The sequence below is a fragment of the Peromyscus californicus genome, unplaced genomic scaffold, assembly GCF_007827085.1.
Source record: "Peromyscus californicus insignis strain IS unplaced genomic scaffold, ASM782708v3 Scaffold_6__1_contigs__length_162567912, whole genome shotgun sequence".
NCBI classification, from domain to species: domain Eukaryota; kingdom Metazoa; phylum Chordata; class Mammalia; order Rodentia; family Cricetidae; genus Peromyscus; species Peromyscus californicus.
Genome location: NW_026294584.1, coordinates 151,957,051 through 151,981,848, shown reverse-complemented (window position 1 = coordinate 151,981,848; position 24,798 = coordinate 151,957,051). Strand labels below are relative to the sequence as shown.

The window sequence follows — 24,798 nt, the reverse complement described above, 5'->3', positions numbered from 1 at the left end:
TGTGCTCAAGTCAGATATTTGAAATGTCTCCAAACAGCAGCAGACCTTGCTCCTAGAGCCAACCTGTGCTTTTGTAGACTTTTAAAATCTACCTGCAGGGGTTGATTTTTGGTAAACAAACCTCCATTGATTGCCTATTTATATGGTACCTTATGTAAGATGGCAGACATTACAGAGATGAATGCATTCCCTGTCCTCAACACACACATGGAGATGGACTATCAAAACCCAAGCCAAGCCATCAATGTGTACATACACAGAGACACATATACCTACACATACAGGACATACGCATTTACATAAGACACACAAACACACATGTATACAGAGAGATACTCATACATATACACATATACACATAGAGACATGTATACATATACAACTTACACAAGTATGTTCATACATACATATACACACAAGCAGATGCACATACCCAGGGTCCAGATCAGAAATAATCCAATGAATTTTTAAAGTTTGATCTGGTTTGTCTATAGTGGTTGAATGTTGAATCTGAAAACTGAAAACCAATACTTTATACACTTCCATAATACCAAGTTTTTCTTAGACCAATATGTGTGGTGGTATTATGTTCCCCAAAATATTGTGCACCCTAATAAACTTATCTGGGGTCAAAGAACAGAACAGCCACTAGATACAGAGGCTAGAAAATGGTGGCACTCACACCTTTAATCCTAGCATTCCAGAGGCAGAAATCCCTCTGGATCTCTGTGAGTTCAAGGCCCCATTGGAAACAGCCAGGCATGGTGACTCATGCCTTTAATCCCAGAAAGTGAGCCTTTAATCCCAGGGAGTGATGGCAGAAAGCAAAAAGGTATATAAGGCATGAGGACCAGAAACTAGAAGCTTTTAGCTGGTTAAGCTTTTAAGCTTTGAGCAATGGTTCAGCTGAGATTCATTCTGGATGAGGACTCAGAGGCTTCCAGTCTGAGGAAACAGGATCACCTGAAGAATTGGTGAGGTTAGGAAGCTGTGGCTTGTTCTGCTTCTCTGATCTTTCAGTGTTCACCCCAATACCTGGCTCCAGGTTTGTTTTTATTGTTAAGAACTTTTAAGATTCCTGCTATAAATATGTGTAGTAACGTGCCTTATACTAATATTAGCACAACACAAATTCTGATTTTTTGAAGGTCCTGGATTTTGTCATCTAATCCTAAAGCCAGGCTTCTTGTGTTAAAAAAAAAATACATTGATGCCTCTGGAAATATTTTCCCTTAAAAGCATAGACAATCACTAGTTGATTTTATTTTATGTTCTAAGCATGAATAATTCTCAAGAATTATAGGTTAAATAAACAGTTGACTTTGCAAAAGCTGTTAATTCTGAAAGACTATCTGAACTCAGTTCCATGCTTTTTTGGAAGTTGCCAAGTTTTTTTTCTTGGCAATAAGAGACCAGCGAAGCAGTCATGTTTTATAATTTTACTTTAGTCAGAGTTTTGTGGCTTTTTTTCCTAAATGACAGCATAGTCATTTTGAATTACTAATTCCAGGGAAGTTGGCTGCTTAAGGAAGAAAAGTCATCGAGACTGATCTTGCCAACCCCTCTCTGTTGTAAATGACCCAGCTGATGAGCAGAGCATGTGCTGCTGCTAAAGCCAGGTCTCCATTTTTGCCCTTCGCTTCTAATTTCAATACTCATGATTTATACTGAGCTACCTCATTTTAGTATAAAATGTCCTCTTGATTTTTCTCATTATGCCATAACCTGAAGAACATTCAGTTCCCGGAAGATTGAATTGGAACCAGAACTCTGTTAATCACAGATGATATACTTACTCTTTTGGGAACAGTGGAAGGCAGGTCCAGGCCAGAAGATTTGCTCTGTGGGTGGCAGAGTCAATCCCAAACACTTTTATAATGAGCATGGATTCTCTTGGAAGTGACTTTATCTCAAGAGGAAAATTGATTCTGAAAAGCAAAAGAAGTATCCAATTTAATCATGATTTTACAAACATTTTCTTGCAATTATTTGGGGAAAATGTTTGAGTATTTGAATTGAGATAGCCCCTTGAAAAATTTAGTGAGATATACAAGACAACGATACTCAATAAGTAATAATTTTACTTCTTAAAATTGTGACACATGGAGTCATTTAAATATAGCATAACTTGATTCTCATACAAAATTGTAAGCACATAGGAAAGACTGGTTAAATTCATCTTAGGAAGTAAATAACTAGAAGTGAATCTTGGTTGTTGTCATTGTTGTTGTTCTGTGTGACTGTGTGTCTGTGTGTGGTGATGGCATTGTTTGTATGTAAGATCAGGAGTCCTCTCCTTTTACTATATGGTTTCTGAGGATCAAACCCAAGTCATTCTTTTCCCAGCAACTCTGCAGCTTGTAACCTTGCAGAGGAACCTTGTGAATCTCAGGAATTTTTTTTAAACTTCAAACTTCCTGAGTTTCCTAAGCTTGATTTCATTAGATTCTCAAGCCTTAATGAGCCTCTCTTTTGCCCTAGCAGGGAATATTTTAATTCACAAGAATCCTCCTCTCTTCCCCATGCTGTGTGCTATGTACTTCTCCCTTCTTGGAACACATTTTTTCCCTTCTTGGAATGGTGTTCTGAAACCCCATCTCATTGCAGCCCAGCCTGAAAGATTCATGTTTTCTTGGGCTGGGAAAATGGTTGATCAGTTAAGGGCATTTTCTAAAAGCCTAATGACTTGGGTTTGATCCTCAGAAACCATATGGTAGAAGGAGAGGACTCCTGATCTTACATTACAAACGATGCCATCACCACACACAGACACACAGACAGATTGGAGAGGGTAAACTATGGGGAAACAGGCCCAAGATTGACTGACAACACTCACGTATATTCAGCTGCAGCACATATGTGTAAAGAAGTACCTAGGGGATAATAGAGCAACTCACACTCACAGAACCAGATGAGGTATTTTAGAGGTACAAATGGATAAAAGAAATTCGATTGACAGTAAAAAAGGATAGAGAGAAATAGATGGTGAGTTCTAGTTTCTACACTGTAACCTAGCAGATAATGTAACTGATAGGAAACAGGGAAGAGGATTCTGGGATTGAAGCAAGTTAATGTAATTTTAGTGTATGATGTTATATACTAAGTTAATAGCAACTGTGAGCCATCAACAAATAAGCCACACATGGGAATGATAAATCCCCCTTTGGGACTGGAAAGTGTATGTGTTGGAAAACTGGCCCTGCTGGTTAATAGGATGCCTCTCATTCAACAACTGACTCCACCTTCCTAAACCTTATTTTCCATATCCATGAAACTACTGTGGCGTGACACAATGGGTGGCACATAGTAGGCTGTGTTTTTCACTCCGTTCTTTTTTTTTTCAGTCAGTCACACAAAAATTTATATTAACTGCTGTGTACTTAAGATTTTGATTTATAAAAATGTCCCTTTTTGGAGAAAGAAAATGCAATTCTAGTAAAAGTCAGGGGAGCATGACAGGAGGAAAGACAATGGTGATGGGAATCTACTTTTAAAGATGAACAAAATTCAGGCTGATTAAAACAATGTATATTTTGGTGTCTAAGTATTTTTCACTTATATGATTTCAGTTTCCATATTCATTCAAATGCTTCTGAGCTTAAAAGAATCTCTGAAATGACACAAAATGTTGACTATAATGTAGAAGGTACAGTAATTTCTTGAATGTTCTTTTATCTATAATTGGCTCTATATTACAATTCCATTTTTCTGTACTGTGATGGAAACTATAATCTTATTCCATTTTTCACATAACCTAGAAAGTTCTTTTTCCTCAGAAGAGCTGGTTTTTCCTATATAGCTTGAGCTTTTCACATTAAGAGTGATAAAAACAGAGATATTACAGTTGATGGTTGCTGCCAATCTCCATTCGTTCACTTTCATAAAAACCAATTCTAGGAAAGAGAACATGCATGCTAAATAGCGCCCCGTTCATCTTCTGAATATGTATGGACTCACATTCACTGGAATATTGTTTCTGTTTTTAAACTTCTCCATGACTACTTAAAAACAAAAGAATGAAAATTTTAGTGTGTGGGGGGCAAGAAAAATACTTTATACAATACTGCAATAAGAGCTAAAGAGTTGACTCCGTAGTTAAGAGCACTTGCTGTTCTTCTAGGGGATCAGATGCCCAGCACACAGATGTCAGGTGGCTCACAACTTCCTGCAACTGCAGCTTCACAGAATCTGACATCTTCTTCTGGCCTCTATGGGCACCCTCACATATAAGGCATATACTCTTACAAACACATGCACATGCATAAACATAAAAATAAATCATTTAGAAAGTAAAAATGAGTTGTCATTATTCTTTTGTCTTTTATGTAAGATACTTTTTGCAAACCAGAGACAGTTTGGTGCTTAGCATTAAAGTCTAGCAATGAAATGTACTTTCAACTCCAATGTAACAAATGCATGCTATGTAAAACTGTTGTTGACATCTAGGGAAATGGAATGTAAATATGTTTAATGGAAGCAAAATGATAAATGATTCTAGGTTGAAATACCTAACTCCGTTGGGAGAATGCAAGGATCTCTTATAGAAAAATAACACTTGAGCAGTTTAAAGAAAATAAATACATAAATACAATTTTCAAAAATACTAATGAGTTCTTCATTTTTCTATGAAGCTGACTGTATAATTAGACTTTTATTTTTCTCTTGAGGTGAAAGTGAATTTGATTTTTAGAAATAATCAGAAATGAGTTTTAGTCAAATTGAATGAATAATTTTATCAATTAACCAGGTTAATAACATTTTAAAGGAGCCCTTGGTTGCACAAAAATCATCAATTAACCAATAACTCTTACTGAACTTTTTTCTACATTGTGCTTTTTTAGCTGACGGATCATGAAAATTTCTTTAAAAAAAAAAAAGAAAATACAAACAAAACACAAAGTAATCTATATCACTTAGAAGATGCCAAACAGAATTCAAAATAACACATCCATTTGAGAGAAGTTCAGAGTTCAGACCAAGCAGTGAAAGAAAAGGTGGACATCCACAGTGCAGAAAGGGTTAATTGAGAAGGAAGTTAGCAGGTGTTTGCAAGGTGGATGGAGAGAAGCAATGCATTTCTGACCCAAGAGAACCTCTAGCAAAGTGTGATCTCTGTTCTTTGCAGGGTAGATTTGATTCAGAGTCTGGCAAGGTGAAGAGTCAGGGACTAGGGTTGGTCCTAGAAGTGAAGACACAGAGGTATGTAGAGGCCAGGATCAGACAGCCAGGGCTCTATACTAAATGATTTGGATTTTGGTTTAAATGAACTGGAAAGACAATGGAGAATTTTACAAATAGAACTAATTCTGAGTTTTAAAATGGGGCAGACAATGGAAGTTGCATCTTTGGCCAAAAGAATTAGGAATCTTAAACAAAGAAGGGATCCTGGTGAATGTAAAGTCACAGAGTAATTTGAGTTTGGTGTGGAGTGGGGAGGATCTTGTTGTATGTGGGGGAACAGAAGGCTGAACACCCTGTCTTGAACACAGTCTCAATTGCCTGTGCCAGCACTGTGGTCAGAGAGATGCTGTCACCTAACCACACCCTCAGACTCCTAGAAGCTCGCACATATATTTTTCAATGAGTTAGATTAATTCTAAGTGGCAAATTGTCTCCCAATACTGGACCTGGTGAAAGCTCTGAGAGACAAGAGGAGGCACATTGTACTTGGCAGGTTGAGAATGCTGATCTCACAGAAGCATTAGAGACCACACGGAAATGGAGCAGCAGCAGGAGTGGAGAGAGTTGCTTCTGGAAACTTGACAATGCCATGGAGGGGGTGGTAAGCCCGAGTTTGAGCAAGAGGGCTTGTGTTGTGTGGGGCAAGGGAAGGGTGCAGGGAGAGTGTCAAGAAGGTAGCTAAGGGACTGGAGACATGACTAGCAGTTGGGGATCACTGGCTGCTTTTGCAAAGGACTGGGGTTCAATTCCCAGCACTTGCATGGTGGCTCACAACCATGAGGGGATCCAGTGCCTTCTGGCCTCCATGAGCATTGCATGCACATGACACACATACGTACATTCAGGCAACCACTCCCACACAGAGAATAAAAATAAATTAATCTTAAAAAAAAAAAAAGATCAGGGTGCTTGACCTTGGGATTTAATAAATGGTCACCAGAGGAGGAAACAGGGCCCTGCCCCACCTAATTAGTAATACATTCACATAACACATATGTACATATATGCTTATCCTCCCACCCCCATTGACTATTTTAAAAAATACACAACTGACTTACGTGAGAAGAGAGGCCACATATGATCAGGTGATTTCTTTCTTCTTAGATGAAACCATCTTAGTTAAAATTCAGGCTATTCCTGATCTCCGGTATGGGAATGAACAATAGTGCCTCTCCTATTTATAGTTTTCCCTGCTTCTCAATTCAGTCATATGGATGAGAAGGTTGGTTAAGATTTTCAATGGACTTTAAGTCTGTTTAATGAACAGTTTGTTTATCTACTGTACTTCTGTACTTACCATACCATCAGATCAGTTAACTGGCTGCCAGATTCTCTGTCTCTCTGTCTGTCTCTGTCTGTCTGTCTGTCTGTCTGTCTCTCTGTCTCTGTCTCTCTCTGTATGTCTCTCTCTCTGTGTGTGTCTCTTTGTGTGTCTGTCTGTCTATCTGTCCATCTGTTTCTCTGTCTCTCTGTCTCACACACACACAACATGGTCTGTTTAAAATGCAATAAGGGCTGACTTTTCTTAGCTAGCCAGCACAGCCAGAATAAAGATTAAACTTACATTTCATTCCAGTTGACCAAAAGAAAGAATGATTTTGTGACTGGCATGGATCTGCAGCTTTTCACTTGGCACAGCTTCTTCCCAGCATATGTGAGCCAGCAGGAAAACGAAAATGCTTTGTAGCTGAAAAGAAACATTGATCCAATAAGCACAACACATGGAAGGAGATAGTTTCCTAAAAGGGTCAATTATTGTTATTGTCAAAGTCAAACGATAAAAATACAGTTACTTGTGTAAAGTGTGCTTTAAAAATCACTATAAAAATTTATGTTGGATATGTGAGAAAGACTGCAGAATAGGCAGCCCCGTGGCTCTTCTGTGTCTATGGAGACACCAGTTCAACAACACTGACCAGTTTTCTCTGGAAAATCTTGAAACCTATTGTGAAGGTTCTATACCTAGATTGCAAGAGCAGTTACATCAAAGCAGCCATGGAAATTCACAAGATTCAGCTCCAGCCCCTCCTCATCTGCCTCCTCACCTGTTGGAGGTGCCAATGGGGGTGGAGGAGCAGGGGGGCATATCCCCTGATATCCCCTCAAGAGGGATAGAAAAGGCTGTAATTTACTTCTAATGGAACAGAAACACAAGGATTGTTTTCACTCTTGTGAAATGCTGATAAGAGAAGGTACAAAACTAGGGGCAGCCAAAAACACAGAATAAAGGCAACAGTCTTGTTTTGTGTGGCGTTTGTTGTCCCTGTGTTTTGTTTTGTTTGGTTTTGTTTTTGAGACACCCTCACTCCTCTGTAATCCAGGGTAGCCTGGCATTCACTATGTAGTCCAGGCTGGCATGAAGCTCGATGTGGTCTTCTTGTCTCAGCTGCTCAAGCCTGGACTATAAGCACCAAGCACCACAAAAATCTGCTTTTGGAAAACATAATTATTTTTATAAGCACACATTTATTGTACAAAGTAATGGTTTCTTTGTGCTGTATTCATGCAGGCATATCGTGTATTTTAGCTACATTTCATAGCCTGCTGCCCTTCTTCCGTCTCTTCTTTCCTTTGGTCTCAAAACAATCGCTCTTTTACTTTTATGTCCCATCCCCCAGTTTTCCTGCCAGATACTACATATGATACCAAACATACTATATTTGTCTGGACTGTTTCGTTTAATCTGATCTCTGACTTTGTCCCTTTCCCTTCAAATGACATGATTTCATCCTTATCTTTGGGGCACTAATACTCTATTTTTTTTAAATAGAATATTTTACGATGTTTATGTAGTTGACTAACTGATGGCATAACTTGGCTGTGGTGTAGAATTCCTTCCACATGGGTGTGTGTGTTCACATAGTAGGTTCGTTGAGGAATAGTAGAGGTCTATAGTAGTCCACTTGTGCATATATGAGGGTTCTCAATAGTGAGTTCCAACCTGTCTATGCTAATCCACATTCCCACCAGCAGTGTACAAAGCGTCTTATTTCACCACATCCCTCCAGTGATTGTGGAGTTTTTTTCTCCTTGGTGGTAGTTCTGACTGGGGTGAGACAGAATCACAATATAGCTTTGATCTGCATTTCCTTGATGTGAAAGCTGAAGACATTCAACTGTCTTTGTGCATTTTGTTTTTCTGTTCTCATATGCATTTCAAGATTTTTTTAAAAAATATATTATTGTGAAGAATGACATTGAGATTTGGATGGGGATTTCACTGAATCGATAGAGAGCTTTTGGAAATATGGCCAATTTCCTTCAACACTAATCTAGCCAGACTGAGTTAGGAGAACTTTTTTGTGTTCTAGGGTCCTGTTCAGTATCTTTCCTCAGCATGTATGATATTCTCTAGAGAACTCTTTCACACTTTCACTTACGTTGCTTCAGGAAGTGGAAAGTTTTTTTTCTCCTACTGTTTCTATCTTAATGAGCTTGGTAGTGTCATTTAGTAAAGCTTCTTGTTTTCAGAGCTGAGTTCCCATTCTTCTTTGTTGTTTGTGATTAGATCTGAGTTTCCATTGCTCTCCTTAGGGTCTTTTAAGCACAAGCTCATATTGTCTGCAAATAGATAATTTGGCTTATTTTCCTAATTGGACACTGTTTTATTTTTTCTCTTGCCTTATTTCTCTGGTTATGACCCCAAACATCATTTTTCAAAAAATGCTAAGATTAGATATCTTTTTTTCTCCCCGGAAGTCCCACCTATCCTTTCCTGCCTAGTTATTGGCTGTTTAGCTCCTTATTAAACCAATCATAAGGTGCTTTAGCAGAGACACATCTTCATGGTGTACAAAAAGATTGTTCCATAACAGTTCCATGCCTCCTCTGTGACAGAGCCATGCTCTCTTTGTCACTATGACCTAGTTGTATACTTTGAGCTCTTGTGTTGTGAAAACTCGGGGACTGTTCTTTCTGCTTAGTACTCCTATAGCTTTCCTTTTTGTTTCATGTGAAATTTAGGGCATTTCTTTCTAGTTCTGTGAAGAATGTCATTAGAATTTTGAAGAGGATTGCACTGAACTGTGGATGACTTTTGTTATTGTTCATGTTCACATTATTGATTTTTAAAATCTAGAAACAGAATTTCTTTCTAGAGTCTCCTTCATTTTTTTTTTAATTTTTTTTATTTTTGTTTTTCGAGACAGGGTTTCTCTGTGTAGCTTTGCGCCTTTCCTGGAACTCACTTGGTAGCCCAGGCTGGCCTCGAACTCACAGAGATCCGCCTGGCTCTGCCTCCCGAGTGCTGGGATTAAAGGCGTGCGCCACCACCGCCCGGCTCATTTTTTATATTAATATCTTAAAGGTCCCACCTCATTTATCAGTTTTATTTCTAGTTACTTTTTTGAAGCTTCTTTGAATAGGATATTTTCCCTAATTTTTTTCTCAGCTAATTCATCACTGCTATGTATGAAAGTTTCTGATTTTTGTATTTTAGCTTTATAATCCATAACTTTCCTGATAGTTTATCAGATTTAAATGTTTTCTGGTTGATCCCATAAAATATTTTATGTATAAAACCATGATGCATATCATTTACAAATAAAGATATCAAGATGGTCAGGTGACTTCTGTCCTTAAGTCTCTTTATTTTAGCTTTCATTAATTTTGACCTTGATCCATCAAAGTGATCTTGAATTCTGTTTGCCAGTATTTCATTTAGAAATTTTGCATCTGTGTTCATGAGGAAACTTGACATGGAGTTCTAATTTTTTATTGTGTGTTTATATCACACAGTTACCCGGGTAATCCTGACTTTAGAGGATTTCCTTCCCTTTCTATTTTGTGGAACAATTGGAGAAGGGTTGGAATTACGTTCCTCTTCAATATTTGGTTGACTTCATTAGTGAATCTGTATAGTTTCCGGCTTTAATTTATGAGGAGAATTTTTATTACTGATGCAATCTCATTGCTTGTCATAAGCCTTTTTAAATATCTTATATACTCTCATTTTAGTTTTGGCAGGTAATAGGTATGTAGAAAATGTGTCTATTTGTGTCAAGTGTTTCAATGTTTGGATGTAAATTTTCAAAGTATTCCCTCCTGAGTCTACTCAAAGAAGACCTTTATAGTCTCCAATTAATTAATTAAATAATTGTAACATGAATTTCTAAATGTTCTTATTAAATAAAAAACTCAGGAGCCAGGTGTTGGGGTGAATTCTGAATAACCAGAGAGGGAGAACAAGTCACAACTAGCCTCGCCTCACCAACTTCTCAGCTGATCCTGTTTCCTCAAACTGGAAGCCTCTGAGTCCTCATCTGAATGGATCTCAGTTGAACTACTGCTAAATGCCTATAAGCTTAAAAAGCCTAAAGTTCCTGGTCCTCATGCCTTATATACGTTTCTGCTTCCTGCCATCACTTCCTGGGGATTAAAGGCGTGTGTCTTTCCCAAACAAGACATGAGATCACAAGTGCTGGGATTAAAGGTGTGTGCGCTTCCCAGTACTGGGATTAAAGGTGTGTGCCACTACTATCTGGCTCTGTTTCCGTGTGGCTTTGAACTCACAGAGATCCAGAGGATCTCTGCCTCTGGAATGCTAGGATTAAAGGTGTGTGCTACCACTGCCTAACCTCTATGTTTAATATAGTGGCTGTTCTGTTCTATGACCCCCAGATAGGTTTATTGGGGTGCACAGTATATCAACCACAATTAATTATCTCATGGTTTGGCTAGGGGTTTGCCAATATTGTTACCCTTTTCCAAGAACCAACTCATAGTTTAATTAATTCTATATAATATTTTTTTAGTTTCTATTTCATCATTTCCTGCCCTGGTCTCTACTGTTTTTTCTGTCTACTCTAGTTTTAGTAGTTGGACTTTGTGAAATTAATTTGGAAGAGTTCCTTTCATTTGTATTTTGTGGATTAGCTTGAGCAGTGTTAGGGTTGCTTCTTGTTTAAAGGTCTAGCATAATTCTGCAGTAAATCTGAAAGACGGGCTTGAATTAGCCCAAATTGACTTCTTTTTCTTCTAAACCTAGCAGTAATTGAATGGGAAATCTTCTGAACCCTCAGATTCTCCCTAGGGGTGGAAATTCCTTAATTCATGAACTTTAAAAACTACTCAAATGCTGTGGGATAACTTTCTGTACACTGTGAATATGTGTAGCAGGAATCTTAACAGGTCTTATTAATAAAATCAAACCTGGAGCCAAGTATTGGGGTGAATGCTGGAAGATCAGAGAAGCAGAACAAACCACAGCTACCTTACCTTGCCAATTCTCAGCTGATCCTATTTCCTCAGACTGGATGCCTCTGAGTCCTCATCCAAATGGATCTCAGCTGAACTGCTGCTCAAAAGCCTAAAAACTTAACAGACTCTAGTTCCTGGTCCTCACACCTTATATACTTTTCTGCTTTCTGCCATCACTTCCTGGGGTTAAAGTCTCACTTCTTGGGATTAAAGGCTCTTGTTACCATGCCTGGCTATTTCTAGTGTGGCTTTGAACTCACAGAGATCCAGAGGATCTCTGCCTCTGGAATGCTAGGATTAAAGGTGTGTGCTACCACTGCCTAAACTCTATGTTTAATATTATGGCTGTTCTGTTCTCTGACCCCCAGATAAGTTTATTGGGGTGCACAATATATCAACTACAAATATGTGTTATTCTCATTGGTTGATAAATAAAGCTGCTTAGCCAATAGTGAGGCAGAATGAGGTTAGAGGGTATGTTCAAACTGAAGACTAAGATGAAGAAGGGTGGAGTCAGAAAATACCAGCTTGCTGCCCAAGGATCAATAAGATACCAGCAGACTGGTAATGCCATGGCTACATGGCAACATATTGATTAATAGAAATGGGTTAATTTAAGATGAAAGAGCTAGCTGGCAAGGAGTCTGAGCCATAGGTCATAGTTTGTAATTAATATAAGCCTCTGTGTGTTTACTTGGGACCAAGTGAGACACAGGAAAACTTCCAACTACACTCAAATTTTTATACACATACACACACACACACACACACACACACACACACACACACACAGTTGATTTTTTACTTAATCACACTGTAGAGAAAAGAGTGAGAGCTATATTGTGAAGGTTATCTCAACATTCTTTAGACTTGTTATTTATATTTTGGTCACTTGAAGGCTCTATGTATACTTGACAATAATTTGTATTCTCAAATTATGTCCTGTGGTATGTAGTATATTTATATACTTTGTTACTTGTATTGGCATATTAGTATATCATTCTATATTCTTTCCCATTTAATTCAATGATCATTTACTTCCTGCGAGAGTACATTGATATCACACATTTCATATAGATATGGTTTTTAAACTTAGAATCCATTTTCTTAGTGTGCTTACAGTATTCATATTGCTTGGCATGGTGATATGAAAATTTGAGATTATAAATGAAATTTTAGTGACATTCATGAAAGATAGTCTGCTCACATACCTTTTGATGGTGAAGGTTAAATGACAGGGAGCCTCTACGAATCTCTCTGATGTGCCTCATAAGGAGAGAATCCTCTCACTAAGAAGCAATTTCAGCTTGCTAATGTGTTTGGAATCTTCATAATTATAAATGTCAAAATATTTACACATGAATATAATCTATGATATAATATACATTATTATGCACATAATGCATTTGTGCATAATTGCACTGGCATTCTAATTACCATAGCAAGGTAAGCATTGTATCTTGTGAATGACTGAAGAGATTAAAAATATTTTTTGCCCTCTATCTAGCTCAGGGACTATTAACATTTGATAGCTTTTAGAAGATGAAGAGTCAATTTTCTTTAAGTGTGTGGCCCGTAGTACATGGGCCATGTTTCCAGAGCAGTGCTCATATCCAAGAGTATTTGGGTAATACAAATCACATACACCTTTAATCCCAGCACTCTGGAGGCAGAGGCAAGTGGATCTTTGCAAGTTCAAGACCAGCCTGGTCTACATAATGAGACCTTCTCAAAAAACTATATAAACACAGAGAGAGAGAGAGAGAGAGAGAGAGAGAGAGAGAGAGAGAGAGAGAGAGAGAGACAGAGAGACAGAGAGACAGAGAGACAGAGAGAATGAGACAGAGACAGAGACAGAGACAGACAGAGAGACAGAGACAGACAGAGACAGAGAGACAGAGACAGACAGAGACAGAGAGACAGAGACAGACAGAGAGAGACAGAGAGACACACACACAAAGAAAGAGATGAGATGGAGAAAAAGAGAGCAAAAGTTGTGATTAGGCAAGTAGGGGTGGTTCTAGAATGATTGTGAGATGAGGTGAATATGATCAAAATACATTGTATTAAATCTCAAGGAATGAACAGAATATTATTAAAATAATATTCTTGGACTTCTTAACGTAATCCCAACCTATATTGTGGTTCTGTATTTCTCTTATTACTAGCAATGGCTCTTGTTACTTTCTGGTCAACCATTCTCCTACTGGCTCTAATTATTCTGGACTGCTTTTCACTGGAACTGCCCCTGGATCTCAGGCTCTAATACTTACTACAGGATCTTCTTTGCTTCCAGAGTCTCAGGTGTCACCTTTCTTTCACAATCAACACTTGTTCATTTTCTAGCTCAGCTTATTCCTGATCTCGGCTCTCCTGACCCATATAACTATTTCATAAATCAAATGATTTACAATTCTTTTTAATTGTTTTATTAATCTTTTTATTAAGAGATTTTCTATTCATTTTACATACCAACCACAGATTCCCATCCTCCCTCCTCCCATCCCCCAGCCTTCACAGGAAAGATCCACCAAGATGAAGTTTCAATTCTGAACATTTATGCCCCCAATACAAGGGCACCCACATATGTAAAAGAAACATTACTAAAGCTTAAATTACACACCAAACACCACACATTAATGGTGGGAGACTTCAACACCCCACTGTCACCACATGGCTTACAATTCTATTCAAAGAAGTTTATGTAGGCACTTCCAGTAAATCTTTATTGAATACATATTATACATTAAGAAATGTTTAGATTACTGTATAGATATTGTAAAAAGCAATTGTTGAAAATTAATAATTTGCAATTATGAAGATAATTATTATGCAATATATGCATGTATAAGCAGATAAAGTTATGTCATTATTGAGACACAGGCATCTTCAACATGTAGCAATGATGAGCTTAAAAGAAAACTTTTATTCTATATTATGACAGGTTGGTTACAAATATGAATGGGACTTATCTAGATCCACCCAGAACTATTCAGTTAAGTCACCCCCTACATCTCTGACCCTCAGAGTATGAGATCTTAGTCTTTTGTATTACATTGATAAATCTGGGAGAAATTTGACAAGTAAAAGTCAATACTAGGTCATCAGGGAAATGTACTAATATGCAGTTTGTCAGCATTATATTAGAAGGCTGGCTGGCCCCGAATTCCTTAAGAGAGAAAAGTGTTGGGTCTTTTTCTGGGGAGAGCCTCCAAACTCTAGTCTTAATTTGTTCCTCTAGTGAATAAAATGCACAGTTTTGTTTAATATACTAAAGTTCTCACTTATTATAACAGTTCTTTTGTAGAAAAGCATTATTTTGTGTCTATAATAATATGTACATGCTTGCATAACTGTCTTCATGTAACAATGTTATATATGTTAAAATATGCTGAAACAATTGAGACTGCATACAAGTGATTTGCAGAGAAAAATGAAGAAAAGTTAAATAAATTGTATTTATACAAGCACACACTATGATCAAATCTATAGTATACCTTCACTCATATACATAGATGTATTAATGTATAGATTACACATGCTACATGTACATTTATGTATCAATAGATACACAAATACATATTATTACACATTGCATGAGTTGGCTGTTTGAAACCTGGGGCCTATGCAGGGTCGCTTGGCTCGGTCTGGGAGGAGGGGACTGGACCTGCCTGGACTGAGTCTACCAGGTTGATCTCAGTCCTCGGGGGAGGCTTTGCCCTGGAGGAGGTGGGAATGGGGGGTGGGCTGGGGGGAAGGTGAGGGGGGCGGGAGGGGGGGAGAACAAGGGAATCCGTGGCTGATATGTAGAACTGAATTGTATTGCAAAAGAAAAAAAAAGAAAAAAAAAGACAGAGAATGTAGTATTACAAATAGCAATGTTATTTATGCATTCAACTTCATAATAAAATTTATCCTTTCTTTTTCTTCAAAAAAACAAACAAAAAAAAACAAACACACACTATGATCAAATCTATAGTATACCTTCACTCATATATATAAATGTCTTAATGTATAGATTACACATGCTACATGTACATTTATGTATCTTCACCAACCCCACATCTGACAGAGGACTGATATCCAGAATATATAAGGAATTCAAGAAATTAGACATCAAAATGCCCAACAGTCCAATTAAGAAATGGGCTATAGAACTAAACAGAGAATTCTCAACAGAGGAAACTCAAATGGCCGAAAGACATTTAAGAAATTGCTCAACATCCCTAATCATCAGGGAAATGCAAATCAAAACAACTCTGAGATACCACCTTACGCCTGTCAGAATGGCTAAGATCAAAAACACTGAAGACACCTTATGCTGGAGAGGATGTGGAGCTAGGGGAACTCTCCTCCACTGCTGGTGGGAATGCAAGCTTGTACAACCACTTTGGAAATCAATATGGCGCTTTCTTAGAAAATTGGGAATCAATCTCCCCCAAGATCCAGCTATACCACTCTTGGGCATATACCCAAGAAATGCTCAACCACACCATAAGAGCACTTGTTCAGCTATGTTCATATCAGCATTGTTTGTAATAGCCAGAACATGGAAACAACCCAGATGCCCTTCAACTGAAGAATGGATAAACAAAATGTAGTACATATACACAATGGAATACTACTCAGCAGAGAAAAACAATGGCATCATGAGGTTTGCAGACAAATGGATGGATCTAGAAAAAATCATCCTGAGTGAGGTAACCCAGACTCAGAAAGACAAACATGGTATGTACTCACTCATAGCAGGATACTAGACATGAAACAAGGATGACTTGTCTGCTACTCACATCACCAGGGAGGCTACCTGGAAAACAGGACCCCAAGAAAGACACAGGGATCGCCCAATGACAGAGAAATGGAAGGAGATCTACATGAACAGCCTGGACATGAGTGGGGGTAATGAAAGGCGAGGGTTGAGGGAAAGAGAGCTTGGGGGAGCGGGAGATCCCAGCTGGATCAACAACAGAGAGGGAGAACAAGGAATAGGAGACCATGGTAAATGAAGACCATATGAGAATAGGAAGAAGCAAAGTGCTAGAGAGGCCCACAGAAATCCACAAAGATACCCACACAACAGACTGCTGGCAATGGTCGAGAGACAGCCCGAACTGACCTACTCTGGTGATGGGATGTCCAAACACCCTAATTGTTGTGCTAGAAACCTCATCCAACTACTGAGGGATCTGGATGCAGAGATCCATGACTAGGCCCCGGGTGGATCTCTGGGAGTCCAATTAGCGAGAATGAGGAGGGTTTATATGAGCAAGAATTGTTGAGACCAAGGTTGGATAAAGCACAGGGACAAATAGCCAAATGAATGGAAACACATGAACTATGAACCAATGGCTGAGGGGTCCCCACTGGATCAGGCCCTCCGAATGGGTGAGACAGTTGATTGGCTTGATCTGTTTGGGAGGCATCCAGGCAGTGGGACCAGATCTTGTGCTCAATTCATGAGTTGGCTGTTTGAAACCTGGGGCCTATGCAGGATTGTTTGGCTCGGCCTGGGAGGAGGGAACTAGACCTACCTGGACTGAGTCTACCAGGTTGACCTCAGTCTGTGGGGAAGGCTTTGCCCTGGAGGAGATGGGAATGGGGGGGGGGCGGTTGGGGGGAAGGTGAGGGGGACGTGAGGGGGGAGAACAAGGGAATCCATGGCTGATATGTAGAACTGAATTGTATTGCAAAATAAATTAAAATAAATTTAAAAAAAAACAAGGAAAAAAAACAAAAAAACCCAAACAAACAAAAAAAAAACAAACACACACTATGATCAAATCTATAGTATACCTTCACTCATATATATAAATGTCTTAATGTATAGATTACACATGCTACATGTACATTTATGTATCAATAGATACACAAATACATATTATGTATGTATGTATGCAGTATATATATATATATATATATATATATATATATAGTTTTAGTTGTGTTTATAAAGTTTCAGAGAATTTCCATATGAATTAAAAGTAAGGTATATTTAATTATAACTAGAAAATTATCTACTAGAGTCACATCCAATCACATAGCATTCTTTTAAAATTCATCAAAAAAATCAAGACAGGAAATGCATGATGGTTACATTAGGTCGATACTAAAGAAATGTATGAATTCTCTTTTCCTTTCAGATCACATACATCTTTCACATTTTACTGAAGAGATGTGTATATAAATAGCTTTCTATATATAGAGACACACTTTATTTTTATATTAATTATATAAGTATGTACGCATTTTATTTTACACACACACAAACATGCACACATGCATGCACACACGCCCCTTCCTCCCAAGGCTCAAGGATCTTCCAGGAAGAAGAGGAAGAAAGACTGTAAGAGTCAAGAGGTGACAGACAATGACACGGAGCTTTTCTGGATAAATCTGGGTAGATGCACATACGAACTCAAAGCGCTGTGACAGCACTCACAAGACTTGCAAAAGCTCAAGTCAGACAAAATTCCAGCTCATAGAGGGGAGATGTGCATGAGGCCCCAGCTCTTCTTTAGTCACTGTTGGTAACTGAAAGCTTCTGGGAGAAGGGGAGTTGATTTTCTTTAAAGATGAGGCCCCTTATAGGTCAACCATCCTCCAGCGGATGGCCAATACCCGTCAGTATGTGAGCAGCCAGACTGCACCAGATTTATAAAAAGAAATGAAAACATGAAATTGGATGGGAACAGAAGGGAGTGGGTATGGGAAGAGTTGTAGAAGCAGGAGTGAACATGATCATTACAATGTATGGAATTTTCAAAGAATTAATAAAAGTACATGAATCCTAAAATTATTTATTTTAATTATTTTAGTTGTTTTAGCTCTTCTTTCTGGTGTCAAATGCTATAGGTATAGTATGTTCATTAACAGTTGATTTAATTAATTTTAATAAAGTTAATGTCCTCCTCTATATTCAATCGACGAAGAATTTAAATTATACAATGTTACTATAAGTATGCTATTCTAGAAAATATTACATAAATATAGTTAACTTTAAACCCAGTGGTATTCCCAGAATAATTGTGAAAATCAAATAATCCATTGGTAATCTTTACTTTGTTAAGATACTAATCTGACAAAATGTCTGTACCACTCACAACCTTGTAGAGACCAGAGAACTTGGCTATGCTTATCTATAAAATACATACTCTTAGTACCTGTGCGTGTACTTTCTCTCCTCTTATATCCTATTAATTATTATTAATCACTTAGACTAAATAATGAAAAATAAAATTTTAGAGAATCCACTAAACAGGGTGAACACTGTCTATCTCATAATGAGGCACTCACTGTAGCCATTATTTTAATATGGTGAAGGGAGGATGAATACCCACCTGGAATTTAACTTTTATTAAGTGATCATAGGATGAAAAATAAATCTGCATCAATTGATTTTCCAACATTTTATGACATATTTGCTTCTTCAAGCGAGAACAAAGCTAATTATACTCAAGAGTAATTGTGCAGATTCTCTGCCTCTCACCTGTGTGCCCAGGTCTCTGGAACACTGTGCAGGGTACACACTGTGAAGCTCAGGTGGGAATCGAACCCAGCGTGGATGCAGGAGGCACCTCCAGGTGTGTGCACAGGCTGGAAATCTGTACAAAAGCTACTGCAGTACACTTTGATTAGCTGAGAGATGGACCTTGATAGTTCAGCTGTCACTTGCTCTATGAAGCCTAGGGGAGTAAAGGATAGAGATGGGATGTCTGTGAAGGGTCATATTTCTCATAAGCCATCAATTATAGCTTTGAAATATCTTATAATGAAATTTAAATAAAATTTAATTAAAACGACCCTTACTAACTGAAGCCAATTAGCCATCTGGGCCTCTGGAGGCAGCCTGGCATGGCTGCTGGTAGATCATCTGTCTACACACTTCCATATCTTTAGCAATACAGATTTTGAAAATATAACCTGTTAGTTACAAATTGGAGGCTCTTTTTATGATTAACTTGACATGCCAATCGATTGAAATTTGCGATCAATTATCTTCTGGTTTATACCTTTTTTTTAAAGTTAGCTTTAAGAAAAGGACCCTATTTTCTAAATGGCTTATTACTTCAAACAAATTCTATCTAAAAGATGTGTTTACCATTGGGCTGATCACTCGTCACCTGTCTTGTGATGATATAAAAGGGTTGTCACTGCGAGCATCAGTTTTAGCTGTCAACTTGATACCATCTACGGTCATCTGAGGAGAGTCCCAGGGAGGGGTTTTCTATGTTGGATTGGCCTGAGGCTTGGAACCTGATGCAGGGAGAACCAGCCCTTTGTGGTCGGCTCCATTCCCTAGGCTGGTTGTCTGGAACTACTTAAGACGGAAGGAAGCTAGATGAAAGCAAGCAAGCAAGCAAGCAAGCAAGAATCCACGAGTTTGTCCCTCTCTGCTCTTGACTGTGGATGTGATACTTTAAATTTCTGCTTTGACTTTCTCTAAATAATGAACTGTAACTTCAAATTGAAAGCCAAATAAATCCTTTTGTTTCTAAGTTGCATTTTGTTAGAATATTTGTCCTAATCACTTAAATGAAACAAGGGCAGTGATAGAGGAAGAAAAATGATTAATTAGCTAATAATTTTCCTAAAGTAGCAAAGGTATTGTTGAGGGGACAGAGCAGCACATCCTTAGACTCTTCTTAGTGTCTGCTGTGACAGGGTTCAAGCACACTTTGGGTTATGTCACTTAGAGAAACATACGCAACTTCCTCCAAAGTCGCTTCTAAAACACAAGTTGCTTCTTGGCTTCTAGTTGTTTTGAAAAGAATTGGACACAAAGAGCTAGCTTTTTTTCTTGAGTATTCTGCACTGTTCCAGTGTTAGAGTATGTAGGCTCCCCAGGATGGAAACCAGCTTCGGCATGGCGCTTCTTCCCACAACCTGTCCCCCAGCAATTCTGCCCACAATTAAGCATTCTTTGTTGTTGCTCAACACATGCTATTATTCACTTAGTTATTCATAAATGCACACAAAATTTATGATAGACAAATTGTGCTTATTTGTCTGATTTCTTAAATGGTGCCCATTTTTGCAACAGCCTGGGGGAAGATGAGCAAAGAGAAAAGGCTCTCTAATTAAATTTCTCTGAGAAATCATCATGGGAATTAATGAAGCAGAAGCAAAAGGCAGCACTATAATAGTCCTAAAAGAAGGCTTGTCAAACCCTGGAGGCCACCCAACAGGGATTTTTCCTGAATCATGGGTGGCAGAAATTTGGAAGTTTCTAGAAACATCTTGTTTCCTCTTTTCAAATTCTTCTTTTGGTTCTTTGGAGCAAGAAGCACAAACTTCTTGTCGATAACTCCCAATCTTGTGAAAGTGTGCCAGTGAATACATATCTAACATTATTGATCTGTCCTCAGGTTCGCATTCCTGAGAACCTGAATTATTTTGATACTTATCACATTCTACTCTTTACTGTTAGTGCAGTATTATCTGGGTTATTATTTGCTTCTGTGAGGTTGCTTACTAATATGTCTCTGTGTTTCCAGAACTCTGGATGAAAAATCCATTTCAAGTGCATCATCAGAGGCTGCAGAGATGGCTCAGTGAGCAAATACCTGCTATAAGGGCAGGAAAACCCAAGATGAACTCCTCAAGGCTCACATCAAAAGCTAGGCATGGGGACTAGAGAGGTGGCTCAGTGGTTAAGAATACTAGATATTCTTACAGAGGACATGGGTTCAGTTCTAGCACCCACATGGCAGCTCACTACAGTCTGTAACTCCAGCTACCCTCTTTTGGTCTCCATGGGCACCATTCATATCAACAATACATGCAGGCATACACTCATACATATAAAAGAAAAGAAATATTAACAAAAGACTTGACACAGTGGTTCATATCTGTAATCCCTGCACTCGGAGGCAGAAATTGATGTCTTCCTGAAATTTGCTATGTAGTCATCTAGGTAAACTCCAGCTGTAGTAAGACACCTACCTCAAAAATTAATAAGGGGTATAACTAAGAAAGACTCCTGATGGTGACATCTGGCCTCTAAGCACATGTGCATGTGCACATGCACCTGCACACACATACATATACAACAATGACATCATCAAATTATTTTGTGAATCAAGACCTTGGACGTGGTGGGGAAATACGGTGAAATAATATTATCACACCTATATTTTTCTCTGAGAAAAGAATTACAATGTTAATTTATTTGTAAAGCAAATATATTAATTGAAATCTGTTGTGATTTATTATGGAGTATAAATCTGTGGGCACATTGCTGTTCATTTTTTGGGGGGGTGGAATCTCATATTCTAATTCCCTGAGGAGTATGGGGGAAGAGACCTCACCACACCACTCACAATAGAAAAGGGGTGAGCGTCATATCAGGGTAACTGTGCCTGTGCTCTCCACAGACGATCATAACTATCCCGCCATGTCCTAGAGTCTTCTGGTCACCCCTTTTGTACTAGCTCCAGTGTTTTCTCCATCCCTCTGCCCCTGCATCACCTTCTATGACGACACATGGAGGTAACTCTAATATCATTGAACAACTCTTTCTGACTGTTGGTCTCAAAATTGAGATTGTGTGTTTCTCATGCAACTCTCAGCTAGAAAGATTAACTGTGTGGAAGGTGGGTTGTTCTAAATACTTCTCACGGTTGCCTGTGCATTCAGTGTTATCAGTTGTTAGTTATGTTGTCCCTGGAAGATGCTCAGGTGTTCCTCTTCCAAAGATCATCTCCCTGTGCAAACATAACAACCTCAAACCCACAATATCCTATTATGTGCCTATTAGGACAGCTGATGATTCAAGAGTTTAGTCTTGGGTGCCAGAGCTCAGAAGTGGTAGAGCTAATGTTGGAAACCAGATCTTCTGATCTGAAAGTAGACCCTGCTCTGAAACACGTAAACACACATCCACTCTTTACACAAGTAGGAAAGTCCCCTTCAACTTTCAAAGTCATCATCCCAGAGTCTCAGTGAGTCCTAATTCAGAATTCAGTCCTTCTGCCTGGTCTACCAGCTGGTCTTTCAAACATAGCTTGAGTTTACATTTCAAATGACTTTGGAGATCAATGCTTGCAACTTTTCTCACAACAAAATCTAATTCATAATAATTTTTTTTCAGTATCCTTGGATGGTTAGAAGGACAAGTCTTGAATTTCACCACTTGGGAAGCAAAAGCAAAGAGATCTCTGGGAGTTCAAGGCCAGACTGATTTTCATTGTGAGTTCCAGCAGGACTATAGAGCGCAGACACCAATCTATCAGTCTTAAAAAAAAAAAAAAAGAAAACAAACAAAATCCTTTTCATTGTTAGGGATCTCTACTTTCCTCATTTTATTTAAAAAAAAAAACAGAATAAAGGTTTAAATAATACCCTCTTTTTTCTTCTCTTGTGAATTTATCACTTTCATCAGTAGAAAGGATCTTAAGGTCTGAGTAAGCAACTTTTCCCCTTGTCATCTGGATGTGTGTTACCACAGTACTTAGATGGGTAATTGAAATAAAAAAGCGAGGGAGAGATGGCTCAGTGGATAAGAGCACTGATTGCTCTTCCAGAGGTCCTGAGTTCAATCCCCAGCAACCACATGATGGGCTCACAACCATCTGTAATGAGATCTGGGCCCTCTTCTGGCCTACAGACATACATGCAGGCAGAACGCTGTATACATAACAAATAAATAAATATATTTTTTTTAAAAGTGAGGGAATTCTAAGACTCATGTCCTTTGTTCCTTTTTTTTTCAAATGTTTGAATGTAGATTTTCATTACCTTTTTTTGAAGTCTCTGATTTCTGATGAAAATTCTAAAAAAAATGAAGAAGTATATTGTGTTACTATTCAGAAAATCACCGAACCAGTCCAAAACCAACACACTGCAATTTCGATGAGATGAGAAAATGATAAAAATATTTCTCAGTATTATTTATCTGTGTTGCACATTAAACACTGGAAATCTATATTGTATAATAAGAAAGCCTTCTGGATATTGCAATGAGTAATGTAGGTTATTTGATTTTTTTAAGAGAGATTGCTCAAATTGGCCGAGCTTTTCATTATCAGAGAATTCTGCAGACCTTGTCTAAGCTCCGACTCTCACCCATGACAGGAACTACTCTTCTGTTAGAAGTACATTTCAAATTCTCCTTGTTCACCTCCTGCCTCTTATTATTAGCAGACATCCAGACACAAGCTTTGGGGATCATCCTAAAGAGGTCCAGATGAAGTAGGAAAAGAATCATATAGATTCTCCACCTGGTCTTATTTCTCTCCTTTTTAAGAATATTAACTCATAGTTGAACACAGAATATATATTAAATAATATCACAAATAAAAACCACAATCTGAAATTTTATTGTTTTCATTCTTTTCTTTGTCATTTATATTCATGTTCACAACATAATGACTGTATTTACATGAGTGTAAATCCTTAGCTGGCTTGAGGCTTGCTGGTTCTAAGTTCATTACCATCAAAACTATACATTGTGACTCACAGGCCCACTAAAAATTATATTTCAGCATAAAGGAAAGTTCAAGTTTCTAATATTTATTCTAATTGAAGAACTTTTGGAAGACTGAAAAATAACTATTTTGCATATGAGATCTTGATACACTGACCATGCTTGAATCATACTCCTGGACTCCTGCTGTTCTCCTGCCTCAGCTCTTTTGGTAGTTGAGACAAGAGTGAATTACCATCCAAGTCATTTTTTTCTTTAATTGAAAATATTAAAGTTTGCCTATAAGGAAGTCAATTAATTAAAAAGCACACTTATTAAGTAAGTAAACTAGGGAATAGCTGTTTTCTTGTATCAAAGAACTTCTGGAGGGTTCCTTTAGAAAAGGAATATTTCTACTATCACAAAATATAATTATAATTGAATGCAACCTTTTAGTTCAAAATGTCATTTTATGAACTTCATATGCCCTTGTGTTAGATAAGCATTTCACTAGAATGTAGCATCAATCACTAGTCCCCACAACTCCAGGTAATATCTTCATCCTGTCCAGGTGGGCCAGACTATTGAGCTGTTAGCCTAGCTTGACTAGAATTCAATTTATTCATAAATGTACACATGTATTATAAAATCACCATGACATCTACCTACAGCACAATAGGAAAGAACATATTTTCCACTCTATGCTTCAGTTTTCTGGATTATTCTACAAAAATATATTAAATGAATTTCTGAAATACAACTTGAAGGCTAAAGATTGCTTCCAGTCATAAGTGGGAGCATACAGGAGAACAGAAATGTATTTATAATTTAATTCTTCATTTTGCCAAACTTTCATTTATTAGATACTTAATTACCTCCCTACATGGCAGGAAATAGTGTCTTGCAAAGAAAACCGAAAATGAAACCAAGAAAAAAGCAAAGCATCTCAAATTTGAGAGTTGCTGGCAGAGACTTGGACCCCTCTGTGTTTGTTATCTTAGGTTCATAGTGGGTGG

The 24,798-nt window shown here is 38.0% G+C and overlaps 1 protein-coding gene across 3 annotated transcripts in view; it reads right to left on the bottom strand.

Annotated features, from left to right (window-relative positions):
• The window catches only part of Pik3c2g (phosphatidylinositol-4-phosphate 3-kinase catalytic subunit type 2 gamma), a 326,663-nt gene that overhangs the window by 241,713 nt on the left and 60,152 nt on the right, over positions 1 to 24,798 (bottom strand). For 2 of the 3 annotated variants that reach the window (XM_052721754.1, XM_052721755.1), the window contains 4 exons: positions 23,116 to 23,149; positions 18,866 to 19,061; positions 6,746 to 6,868; positions 1,797 to 1,928 (listed from right to left, as the gene is read on the bottom strand). In XM_052721754.1, coding sequence (XP_052577714.1) covers positions 1,797 to 1,928; positions 6,746 to 6,868; positions 18,866 to 19,061; positions 23,116 to 23,149 — 485 coding nt within the window. The remainder of the gene's footprint in view (positions 1 to 1,796; positions 1,929 to 6,745; positions 6,869 to 18,865; positions 19,062 to 23,115; positions 23,150 to 24,798) is intronic. The other variant, XM_052721756.1, reaches the window with a different exon arrangement.